Source organism: Berghia stephanieae, chromosome 1, assembly GCF_034508935.2.
Source record: "Berghia stephanieae isolate SIO BIC M18660-M18661 chromosome 1, UCSD_Bste_1.3, whole genome shotgun sequence".
Taxonomy (NCBI): Eukaryota; Metazoa; Mollusca; class Gastropoda; order Nudibranchia; family Aeolidiidae; genus Berghia; species Berghia stephanieae.
In genome coordinates this window covers 6632582-6645342 of record NC_088360.1, presented here as the reverse complement: position 1 = coordinate 6645342, position 12761 = coordinate 6632582, and the positions used below count along the sequence as shown (strand labels likewise).

Genomic DNA, 12761 nt, shown 5'->3' with positions numbered 1-12761 from the left:
TCAACTGTCACGTTTAACTAAATGGACTGCATCCGATTTGTGATTTCACTACAAAAACCACGGTGTCGATTTGAAACCATAAGCTTTCTTCAGTGCATACAACGTTGTCCAGGTTACGACTAAACGAAAGCTCTGAAAATATCGACGACGACAATGACGATACTTACGATAATGATTAAAATGATGATTATGATGATGATAATGATGATGACGATTATTGTTATTATTATTATTATTATTATTATTATTATTATTATTATTATTATTATTATTATTATTATTATTAATTATTATTATTATTATTATTATTAATTATTATTATTATTATTATTATTATTATTATTATTATTATTATTATTATTATATTATTATTATTATTATTATTATTATTATTATTATTATTATTATTATTATTATTATTATTATTATTATTATTATTATTATCATTATTATATATTATAATAATAATAATAATTATAATAATAATAATAATAATTATAATATATTATTATTATTTTATTATTATTATTATTATTATTATTATTATTATTACAACTATTATTATTATCATTATTTGTATTACTATTAGCATTATTATTGTTATTACTATTATTATTATCATCATCATCATAATCATCATTATCATTATTATTATTATTATTATTATTATTATTATTATTATTATTATTATTATTATTATTATTATTATTATTATTATTATTATTATCATTATTATTAATATCATCATTATTATAAATCTGCCAATAGTTGAGTGACTGGGGATTACATACACAAACATACTACATAACATACATACATAGACAGATAGATAGATAGATAGATAGATAGATAGATAGATAGATAGATAGATAGATAGATAGATAGATAGATGGATAGGTGGATAGATAGATAGATAGATAGATAGAGAGAGAGAGAGAGAGAGAGAGAGAGAAAGAGGATGAGGGAAAGAATGAGAGGGGGGGGGGTGTAGACAGGTAGGGAAGAAAGAGATATACATCAGTTTAATATGTATAATTTGTTTAAAGGGGGAGGGGGGGGGGAGGGGGAGGGGGGGGAGGGTTGTTTTATTGGTTTTGTGAGTGAATTATGTTATTTTTGCTTTCAGAAATCTCTGCCCAGAGAGCTTGTAATTAAATCTGATCTAGTTAACATTTTGATTTCATCAAAATTATTAATGAGGTATCAAGTAAACTGATTGTCAGAAAATGTTAGCCTTTCTGTCAGCCTTAAGAAATAAGATGCTGATGAATGGATTCCATCATACCAAGGCTGGCGTACTCTGAAAAAACGCGTGTTTAAAAGTTGGCTAGAAAACCTATCCTGCAAATAGCGATCAATTAAAATGACCCCCATCTTTACAAAAACTCTCAAGCCAGGGACTTCTCGCATGAAAGTGAAAACTAAAGTTTGAGAGAGTTATTTTTGTTCTATTTCAATTTTGTTTTAAATAATTTTTTTTTGGAAAGATGGGGGTTCTTTTACTCGATCAATACTTAAACGACGAGTTTTCTGGCCAAATTTTTTTAAAACGTATTTTTTCAGAGTATGGCAGACGACATTACTGTTGCACGTTGACAAAACGTCGCATTTCATTTTTAGCTTCCCCCCCCCCCCCCCAAAAAAAAAAAAAAAAAAGTTTAATTTCAAATATCACTGAATGAAAATGACCATTTCTTGTCGTGCACTCTTAAACTTGAGACTTTAATGAATCGCTGTCAAATTTCTGGCCACCTTAACGCATAGTGTAATTAATCTGGCCAAAATGAAAAAGGTGATTTGTCAATGTACGTCAGAGTTGAGGTCACAAAGTAGATAGATCTTTTCACATTGATAGATATGCCATATTTAATAACCATGTACATTTATAATATTACTAGATAGCACATTTCAAGTTTAACACTTATGATCTCAATTCACTCCATAGACATAAAACCGGGGTCTGCGTGATATCGTCGTTCATTACCCATCATGCTCTTGGCTGTCGTCGATGGTTCAGTGGTTTGCTGTCTTGTCTGCTGGCTTAATTAATCAAGCTATATTGAGAGTGGTCAGGTACTTTACAAAGTTTATCCAACTTGACCGAAATGCGAATGATTACTTTGCTGTAGGAAATGAGTGCTATTATAAGAGAGTTGATACCCAAAAAAATAAATGACAATAATAGGAGACTTATACGGCTAAAATAAAATGTATATTGGTTCCATGAGGCCTGTTAGGAGAGAATATTGAAACATGAAGAGAATTGAGCAAAATGAATATAGAAATGTGATATATATATATATATATATATATATATATATATATATATATATATATATATATATATATATATATATATATATGCCGCCTTATCGATGCTGTATTTCCGTATCAGTCCATCGCAAAAATAGGGTCACAAAAGTTATATTATGCCACCCCTCTCCCTAGATAGTAATGCATAATGAAGTCAAAGTTTACAACAATAATTTGTGACGTCATATTATCAAACGTTAAATTTCACAAAAATTTGATGTTTTGAAAAATGAAGTATCATTTAAATATTTATTTTTGAAAATGTCTTTTGCTCAGAGATGACGAAATCGGAATCGATTGAGAGGTATAAAGAAAAAGATTTCTTACACGTTTGCGTTTTGGAATTCGAACTTTGTTCCCAACGCGCACTCGCAAACTCGTGCAGTGGTTGGAACTCGTCTTGAATTCCAAAATGCAAGAGTGTAAGAATAGTATTTTATAACATCTGTCTACGTCATTGTTAATAAAGATAATTATAAGACAAGAGCTGATGACGTACGACCGAAATGTTTAAAAAATGGAAGTACCATTAAAGATATGTAATATAATGTTTTGTAAAGATTTTATTAATTATACTATTTAGCCGGGTGGTTCCGTAGTGTAGTGGTGAAGCTGTCAGTAATTTAGCCATATATGATTAATTCAACGTAACAAGTATCATTTTTTTTGAGAGAAGACACTTTTCATAATACCAGTAACAGATGGATTATGGGTTTTTATTGGGAACAGTTTGTGATTATTGATTGATGTGCATGAAATTGTGGGACTCGTTGCGAGAAGGTGTGAAAACGATAGTTGAACAAACAAGGGGAAAAGGGTTGTCAAGAGAAGAAAAGCCGGCAGAGATGATAGGTTTGTTTGTGAATTGAGTTTGATTGATTTCGGAGCCATACTGATGTTCTATGAAAAACAAAAACAAAAACAAAAAACAAAAAACATTTTTAACATTTCGACCAGAAAACTTGCTCTTCAAATATTGATAAATTAAAATGACCATCGTCTTGTAAAAATAATAATAATAATAATAATAATAATAATAATAATAATAATAATAATAATAATAATAATAATAATAATAATAATAATAATAATAATAATAATAATAATAATAATAATAATAATAATAATAATAATTTTAAATTTCTTAAACCTGGGAGTTCATTTTTTCGATCGACATTTGATGACGAGTTCTCTGGTCAAAATTTTTTTTAATGTGATTTTTCAGAGTACGACAGCCTGGGAAAAGACATTTTACAAGCATTTGTTACCCACTGCCTCAAGACGAAACTATAATATGGCTTCTTTAACTTTGAAAACCCAAGATTTCTGTTTTCTGATTACGTCATATTTCGCCATTTATTTTTCATTCCGATATAATACCACCGATTGAGACGATGGGTTCAACTTTCCTCATGCTATTTATGCTATGCGGTAAGCCAAAAGCTCACATTTCGCTAGCCGGAAATAATGTCCCATCACACAAAACTTTGTGACCTACGGTGTGACCCACTCAAAAAAATGGCTGGCAATAAGGTGAGTGACGTCAATTTCGTTCTATCAATAGGAAATGGGTGTTAAACCGTAGCCATCGTTAAGTTATAGCCTGACACTGAAATGCAAAAAGACTGGAATTTTGACGTCATGGTTTGTTTTTTGCACCTCCTAGTGAATTGTCGTTAGTAGTGCTCATGGAAACAAGTGATTCCATTGGTGGAACCTATTGAATATAACTCACGATTTGTCTTCTTTTGTGGCAAAAGACTGGCATTTTGACGTCATTTTTTGGTCAGTGTCAGGCCATAACTTTACGGAGGCCACGGTTAAACTCGCTTTAGAAAAAAAAATCACAAGTGACTCACATGCTGTGTGACTTGTCCAACAATATGTTAAATGTACGTTGTATCATTGAGCTTTATACAGTGAAATATCCACTTAATGTGTTCAACGCGCTTTACAAGGGGTCCCTGGTCAACAGCAACATTTTACATGTAGGACGGGACATGCCGCCTGTTAGGCGACATTACAATTTTTCGGACAAAGACAACGCTGTTAACGACCAGGTACTCATTTTACACCTGAATACGATGAGAGAATGTGAGTAAAGAGCCTTTTCCAAGGACTCCACTATGCGCCGAGCGCGAGGCTCGAACCCAGGACCTTCCGATGCGAAAGCGAGTGTCATACCACAAGACCACATAGCTGCACAACATATGTTAGAATATTGTAAAGAGCTTACAGCAAAGCGTTAAACTTGGATTAGCGACGGAGGATTCAGAAAATCCTACAGACTTTCAATGATATTGAACCATGCTAGTAAACGAATCATTTTTCGATCGATTATCCGACTTGTTACTATAATACGCACATATAATTGTGTTTAATGATAATAATAATAATAATATATTTATTGTCCATGAAGGCAATCTTTCATTTGATGACATCATAGACATAATATACGCATACATGCATGAAACAAAACAATGCGAAACCACTCATACACGCGCGCGCGCACATACATGCACAAACACAAACACTTAAATAAGGATTCGTGTAACCCACCTAAAAGCATGCCAAGATGGCAAATATTAACATATATCATGTGTATCATATATATATATATATATATATATATATATATATATATATATATATATATATATAATATATATATATATATATATATATATATATATATATATATATATATATTCTATTTTATTAACGAAAGGAGAAAGAAAAACATATAACGTCATTTTAAGTCCTATTGTAGTTTTATTGGTTGCCACAGATCGAGTACTATCACTTAATTATAACGGGTTCTCATGAATGAACAAATTCGAAGAAACTTGTTCGATTTGCCATTCATGTTAATTCCAAAGTTTTCCGAATGACGCGTTATGATAATATTGTTTAATTGTTTACTAAATTATGTTCTCTTACATAACTCTCTCCTTACCGACTATTTGTATGAGTTTTCTCGAAATGTCTTATTTACCCAAGATGAAAAAATGTTAAACACAATAGCAATGAGACCTTTGTCCAGAATAGAATGACGTGCCTCATAAAACAACATTAGATTATCACAGCTATAACAAAGATTTGTCTTCAAAGTTTGTAAAGTACATTACAATAAATGTGAAATATCGAATCGTCACAAGTGTGACGATTTTCTTATAGTTGGTAATGAGAGGGTTAAAAAAAAGAAAAGAAAAGAAAAGAGCTCTACCTTACGCCAATCACACCAAAACTCAAACCAGGGACCTACTGGTCAAAAACCGAATACCACACCACTAGATTACAAGACAATGCAGACTTTTTTCCAGTTATAAATGATTTTGTATCGGAAAATGTTCTCTTTAAAAAGAAAACAAAGTTCATTTGTGTTTAATTGGAAGCTCTCAGCTGTTTGGTAGGATGGCAGTATTGTCTGCAGGTAAAATATAACCCAACAAAAAAACCCACTATGAACTGTATATTTGTTTTCAAGAGGGAGAGAGAGAGAGAGAGAGAGAGAGAGAGAGAGAGGGGGGGGGGGGAGAGAGAGACGGACAGACAAACAGAAAGACAGCGATAGAGAAAAGGGGAAGATAGAAAAGAGAAGAATGAGTGTGTGTGTGTGTGTGTGTGTGTGTGAGAGAGAGAGAGAGAGAGAATGAGAGAGAGAGAGTCAGAGAGAGAGAGCGAGAGAGAGAGAGAGAGAGGGAGAGCTGAAGAGAGAGATAGAGAGAGACAACATTGGATCAAGAGAGAGACAGATTGTAATATTTAAAAAGGAGAAAGAGAGGGTGAGGAAAGAAAGAGAGAGAGAGGGGGGGAGGGGGGTGGAGAGAGATAGAATGGGGGGAGAGGGGGGAGAGGGAGAGATAGAGAGAGAGAGTGAGGATGGAGGAAGTTGGAATCTGTAGAGTTGAGAGATAAATTCATCAGAGAGTTACATCGATCCATCAGCGAATAGATTGAAATGTACATTTGTTACTGTGCTAGTCCAATTTGTCCCAACCAATCACTTGCCACAGGGACTGACTTTTTAAACTAGCTCTCAAGTAAAACTTAACACACACCAAAAAAATAAAATAATAATAATAAATAAAAAAGACAATATCAAAATTTAAGCGAGAGAAGAAAAATATTCTGAACGAGTTCTCTTGTTTCCCGAATCGAATTTTTATGTTGTCCTAAAACGGAATTTAAAAGAAATTCCTTGGGCATTCTGGGATTATTTTCCTACAGGCAATCCTCTTTCAATACGTTTCTTCGAGCAGGAGGGTGGAGGCGAGACCCCAAAGACCCTCTGGTCCAGAATAGGGCAAAAAAGTCGTGACGTCACACCGTCTACTGTTCCAGTTCCAAATTCCTTGGAAGTGTGTATATAAACAGTCCTTCGAAGGACTAAAAATGAACATGCTTCATATTGAATCTTTAATTGGCATGCTATTTTAGTAGCATTATGTATAGGCAGATTCTTAAGATTGCGAGACTTAAAAGAGCTAGGACGGATAATCTTTATTGACGAATAGCACATATTTAGACTGGAAAATAGGATGTCGTTACTGTTAAACCACAAGATGAACTACACAAGGTATCTATCTAGTCCTCCGGAAGAGTAGTTTTTCACTTCCAATGAGTTTGGAACCAGTTAATGACATGGCATTTTTCCCTACTGTTGTGCAATGACAAAACACATTTTACTTATTTTGGCTATACACCGTTTATTCAATGTGTCTATAGATTAGGATGTCTTCAGCTTACACAAAAATAATGTCTTGAACCCGAGAATCAAGGAAGTCTCGAGATTCAAATAAATTTTATTTTAAAGTTTGGAAACACCTAAATATATTATCGATATACGAAGTAGAAGTATTCTCGGTGGCAGAACGTAGGAAAATTAGAAACAAAAAACTCATGAAGGTGTTGGAAAATGTAGAAAGTAACAACGCAAAAATGATAAAATTGGTAGTCTAGTACAGTTCGAAAAATGAAAAGGACGAGACCTTTCTTCATTGTGTTTTCTTTTCTTTCTTTTTTTTTTTTTGTTATTGGCTGTAAATGGGTTTCGGTCTCGAAACATTTTTTTTAAAAATATTTTTGAATCTCGAATATTATTTTTTGTCCAATCAATGTTCCATCTTTTAAAAATCATATTTTAAAATAGTAATAAGTGCAATGAATTTTGTCTGATTCACACTGGCTTTACCCTAGATTGATGTATGTCATGCATGTGCACGACAACTGGAGCAAGTAACGTCAGAACAGGGATGTTGCAATACTAATAGTAATACTAAAATTAATAATAATGATAATAATAATGGGATTAATCACTGATGTCACAGGATTGACATGCCCAGTTGTGTAAACGCTTCAGAAATACGGATTGGAAATCCTGGATAATATTATATCCCATTTGATAAATTTACCTCAATGGCGTCTAAAACCAATCTGATTAAATTAATGTCCTATAGTATTAAGCTGCGCTAACATAGTCCAAAGTAATATATCATACATTATTTAGACATGCTTTCTTAATGAGAAAAAATCGTGACCGGGTGGGGGAAATATTGTTATGGAAATTTATAAAAATACGGCTTATAAAATGATCAGGAACCAGTTGTAAGTTATTAATTGAAATTAAATATAACCAAAAATTAAGGAATACCCCGATTTCTTTGTTGTAAGTATAGAATTATAAGAGTGTTATGTTGGACCTTGAGTACCAGCAGTATTACATGAAAGACAAATTAAAGAAGGTTTATATTGGTGTAAAGTGTAAACCATGCGCTGATCTATGTGTATTGTTTACATCACAAGTTATCCTTTTATAACTAGCCGTTCATAGGATACAAGGTGATTAAACATGATATATATCATTTATGATGTAAAAATAACGGTTTGTACATTGTACTACATATCATGAATCATATGACCATCACATGAACGAATGATGTTTTTTGGTGTATACAAAATAAATCTAGCAGAACATGCATGGTTTACACCAAAAATAACCCTTCTTTAATTATCCGTTCATGTGATACTTCGTGGTACGTGATACATGATACATGGTACGTTGTGTGCAGAAATACTCCATTGATCATTACTTGCTTGTAGTGTCCCTGCAGACACTTTGTTTCCTCACTCCACCGGACATTAAAAGGTTGAGGAAAATATCAAAAATTACGCCTTAAAAAACCCCCCAAAAAACAAACAAATAACAACAATAAAAACCAACAACCAACCAAACAAACATGAAAACTGCTCACCACTTTCGAAACAGAGCAAAATGATTACATTTGTAAAGTAAAATCCAATTGTTGAATCACAAACCACGTGATGGATGCCTGGAGCGAAAGGCGTGCCAGACATATCTCGACTACATAGGTACTCCCTTCAGTGTTTGTGGTTGTGTTTATCTTATATTTGAAGATCATGGGAGGTAAACGAGTATCAAACAATTTATTTTTTCTTTTCCACTTAAAAATAATTTTTTAAGGGAGCGGTTTGAGAAAGGAGCGCTTCAATAAGTTTTTTATTTACTTTCATTTGCCTTTTAATCTGGTCCCCTGCTGGTTGAATTAAGTAAAACTCAAACGATCAGAATTCAGTTAAATGTCATAAAGCAGTTAATATTTTCCGATTCTTTGTTCTCGCCCGTTATTCAGATAGTTTTTGGATAGAATTACTTTAACTCACTCAACCCTAACACTGATTATATCCGTGGTTACCGGGCTACATTTTATTACATTTTTCTGAGACAAATTATAGGCGTAGCATCAAAGCTAATGTTTTTAGTTTTTACATGTTAATGATAGTTGAAGATACACGCTCATTTTTAATACATTTTTTCCAATTTTGAAAAGTAGCAATAATCTCTAGGATTGAGTGAGTTAAGGGCGTAAAGTCTTTGGAGCTGGAGTTCACCCCGGGTTTGGTGGGCTAAATGGACAGTCGCGTGTTCTCTTTTAAATGAGATTTTTGTCTGTCGCAGAGTACTTTCCGCCAGGTTTTATGGACCTAGCTACCTATTACTTGCTGGCTGGATATAAGGGTCAATGTCAGAAAAGAGTCAAATTGGTTAGCATGTGAAAAATGTATTTCCTAAGAATCCAACGTCCAGAACAGAACAACGTAACCGGTTAGTAATTAAGGGGGGGGGTTTGGTCAGAACAAAACTGAAATTTTGTTTAATACTAATACTGTTTAACCTAAAATATACAAATATACGGGTTGCGCAACAGGCTTATCTTGACCTTACCTGCGTCAGATCCACGTCAGGGGGGATTGGGTTAAAGTTGTCCTCGTCTTGTGCAATACTCAACAGCAGCCTGAAAGTTTCCCCTTTAGATTAAAAATTAATGATAATATTCATTAGAATGTAGTTGTGGTGCGTTATTGTAGACAGTAATAAGACACATAATACATTAACATTGCTATATTAGCATTGTTTTTATATACAACAGATCACAGACTATTGTGTGCTGTTGATGAGGTATGAGGTTTTGGATGAATTGTTTCAAAGTGTATTGAAGCCGCTTCCGGGAAACCAATCACTCCCACGCACAAATACATATAATACGCGCGCACACACACACACATACACACACACACACACACACACACACAAGCAGAGAGAGAGAGAGAGAGAGAGAGAGAGAGAGAGAGAGAGATTAGATACTTCTTATTTTACAACCCTCCCCCCCCCCCCTTTCCACCCCATGAACATCTCTCTCTTAATCTCTCATTAAAACTCCTTTCAGCCTCCTCTCAACCCATACCCCTTATACCCAAACCTGCTCGCGCGCGCAAACACACACACACACACACACACACAACATATATATATATATATATATATATATATTATATTACATATATATATATAAATATATATATATACTATATTTTTATATATATATATATATATATATATATATATATATATATATATATGGGGCGAAGTGGCCGAGTGCTTAAGGCATTGCACTGTGACCCGGATACCCGGGTTCGAGCCCCGCTTCAGGCACTTTCGTTTTTTTCCCTTGCGCAAGATTATCAACCCCCAATTTGCTCACTTGGACAACATGGGTGATTCCTGTTGACATCAAACATCTTGTTTGATGAGTTATCTATATTCCTTCGTGGAATGCCTGGGCGACGATATCTTATGATGTCGTGGCGCAAAAGGCATAAGAAGAAGAAGATATATATATATAGATAGATATATACATGTAGGCACATTATTCTTATAAACATCGTCTTATAAACAATACAAAGTAATAATGATTCAGGTTGAAAGAGAGAGAGAGAGAGAGAGAGAGAGAGAGAGAGAGAGAGAGAGAGAGAGAGAGAGAGAGAGAGAGAGAGAGAGAGAGAGAGAGAGAGAGAGAGAGAGAGAGAGAGAGAGAGAGAGAGAGAGAGATTCTTCAAATAGTCTTACTTCTCAAAATCTCATCAACAAGATTTGGTCTGTTCCTCAGCTCGGCAAAGAAGGCTTGTAAGACCTTCTGGGCAAACTCTTTGGTTATTTCAATGGGATGACTGTTTACGCTTCCGGCCTCTACTTTAGACAATGATGGCGACAGAGACTTGAGGAGCGGTAGGGATTCTGCCTCGTTTTGAGCTTGACCTTGGTGGGATACGAGCGATGATTTTGACTCCGTTTGACTTTGTTTACCAGATGGGATAGCTGTCTCTGCCTCTGCGTTGTTGTTATTATTGTTGTTATTGAGCGAGTTGTCTTTGATTTCCTCAGTGGATTTGACTGTTTCCATTTGATTGACGGGATATGGTTTTAGAGCTTCAGATATTATCGGGTTGAGAGCTTCGTCCGCTTTGACTTCGTCCTAAAATGAAGTGGACCAAAGATTGAACATCATTGAGTAATTAGCTATCTTCATGAAAGGATTAAAATATTACTAACCTCTAACTATGAACTGAAGATAGTAGAAATAAAAACATCAACAAAGGAGATACGGAGAGATTAGAAGACCGTGATGACCAAAGTTTCCCATGATGATGATGATGATGATGATGATGATGATGATGATGATGATGCTGATGATGATGATGATGATGATGATGATGATGATGGAGTTCAAGAATGTTATGTTATTTTGTGTGTTAATCTGATAATACCACGCAAGGTCAAGACATTAAATCACCATATGATAAATCCCGCAATGCGTTCTGAGATTAGTAATTGAAAAAAGGATTACGCTCATTCACCATCACTCCAATCATCTGATTGGTTGAGCCGCGATTTCAATGTGACAAAACTCGTTGACCTCTTTCTGATTCCCTGCCCGTCGTTAAATTTTTAATTATGGGCAACCGCTGCCGGCCTCGTGAAATGACCATATCCTTGAGCTGTAATTTACGTATTTCGTACGGACTAGTTTGTAGAAGACCAATCTTAGAAGCTTCCCGAGGCTTTAGATAGGGTCCACGAAAATTAAGTTGGAAGAGCTGTCACCGCCACGGGCAAAAGGACGAGCATTTCATCAGGTGTGGTCGCATTGTTCCCCTTAAATCCACTGTTCATTCAATGGTAATGTTTGAGTAGCCGAGTCGATTAAATCTGAATTTACGATAGACTGACATTCCATCCAACTAGTGTTAGTAATTGTTGTAAGACTACATAATACTCACCGACACATGGCGACAGTTTAAGGCTTGTTTCGATCATTTGTGCCATTTTCTGACTCACCCCCCCCCCCTCTCTCTCTCTCTCTCTCTCTCTCTCTCTCTCTCTCTCTGTGCCTATCCAGGAGTAATTGATTAGGTATATAATAGAAGTATGGGCGAGTCTTTTTCAATGACTCTATTTTGCCCCGCCAATATTTGGTCTCAAACCTGGTACAAATACATCAGAAGCCGATGTCATACAACAAAACTACAAAGCCACAGACAATATTGAAGTTCATTTTGATAGGATTTATTCTAAATCATTTCGATTTGAAAATTGAGCCAAAGCTGATTTATTGGTAGTTGGCGCCTGTTGAATAGATTTATGCAACAAGTATTTTATATCTATTGGTTGACGTTATTTATCTGAACGCAGCAGCTTTTGATAATCACAAGAATCCATTCTCACAAATGTCAACTACAGTTTTTATAAATGGTTGAGATCACAATCCATTTGATGGTTTAAGCTACTTGTGATTTCTTTTGTTTTTTTCAGAATTCGTGAGAATTCTATTTTGAATTTCATGCCAGTACTAAAGCGTTCTAAATTAACTTGTCCTTCAAAGCCATTAGACCCATTGATCAGGATCTTATCCAGATTGCTATACCGGCAAACGGATAGTAGCAATTCCTTGTTACTTTTTGGACAATTATCAGAAAAGTTGTGAAGGGAACAGTGCCAGACAAAGCAGATATAAAAAGACACGAAAATATCATCCCATAAAAATCAGCGTTAGTACTCTTTAGATAGGACATCGGTCTCATCTCAAAGT

The 12761-nt window shown here is 34.4% G+C and overlaps 1 protein-coding gene across 3 annotated transcripts in view; it reads right to left on the bottom strand.

Moving 5' to 3' along the window:
• Positions 1 to 12761, bottom strand: part of LOC144966927 (uncharacterized) — a 67315-nt gene that overhangs the window by 7862 nt on the left and 46692 nt on the right. For all 3 annotated transcript variants that reach the window (XM_078903626.1, XM_078903632.1, XM_078903638.1), the window contains 2 exons: positions 10742 to 11147; positions 9560 to 9642 (listed from right to left, as the gene is read on the bottom strand). In XM_078903626.1, the coding sequence (XP_078759752.1) occupies positions 9560 to 9642; positions 10742 to 11147 (489 nt within the window). The remainder of the gene's footprint in view (positions 1 to 9559; positions 9643 to 10741; positions 11148 to 12761) is intronic.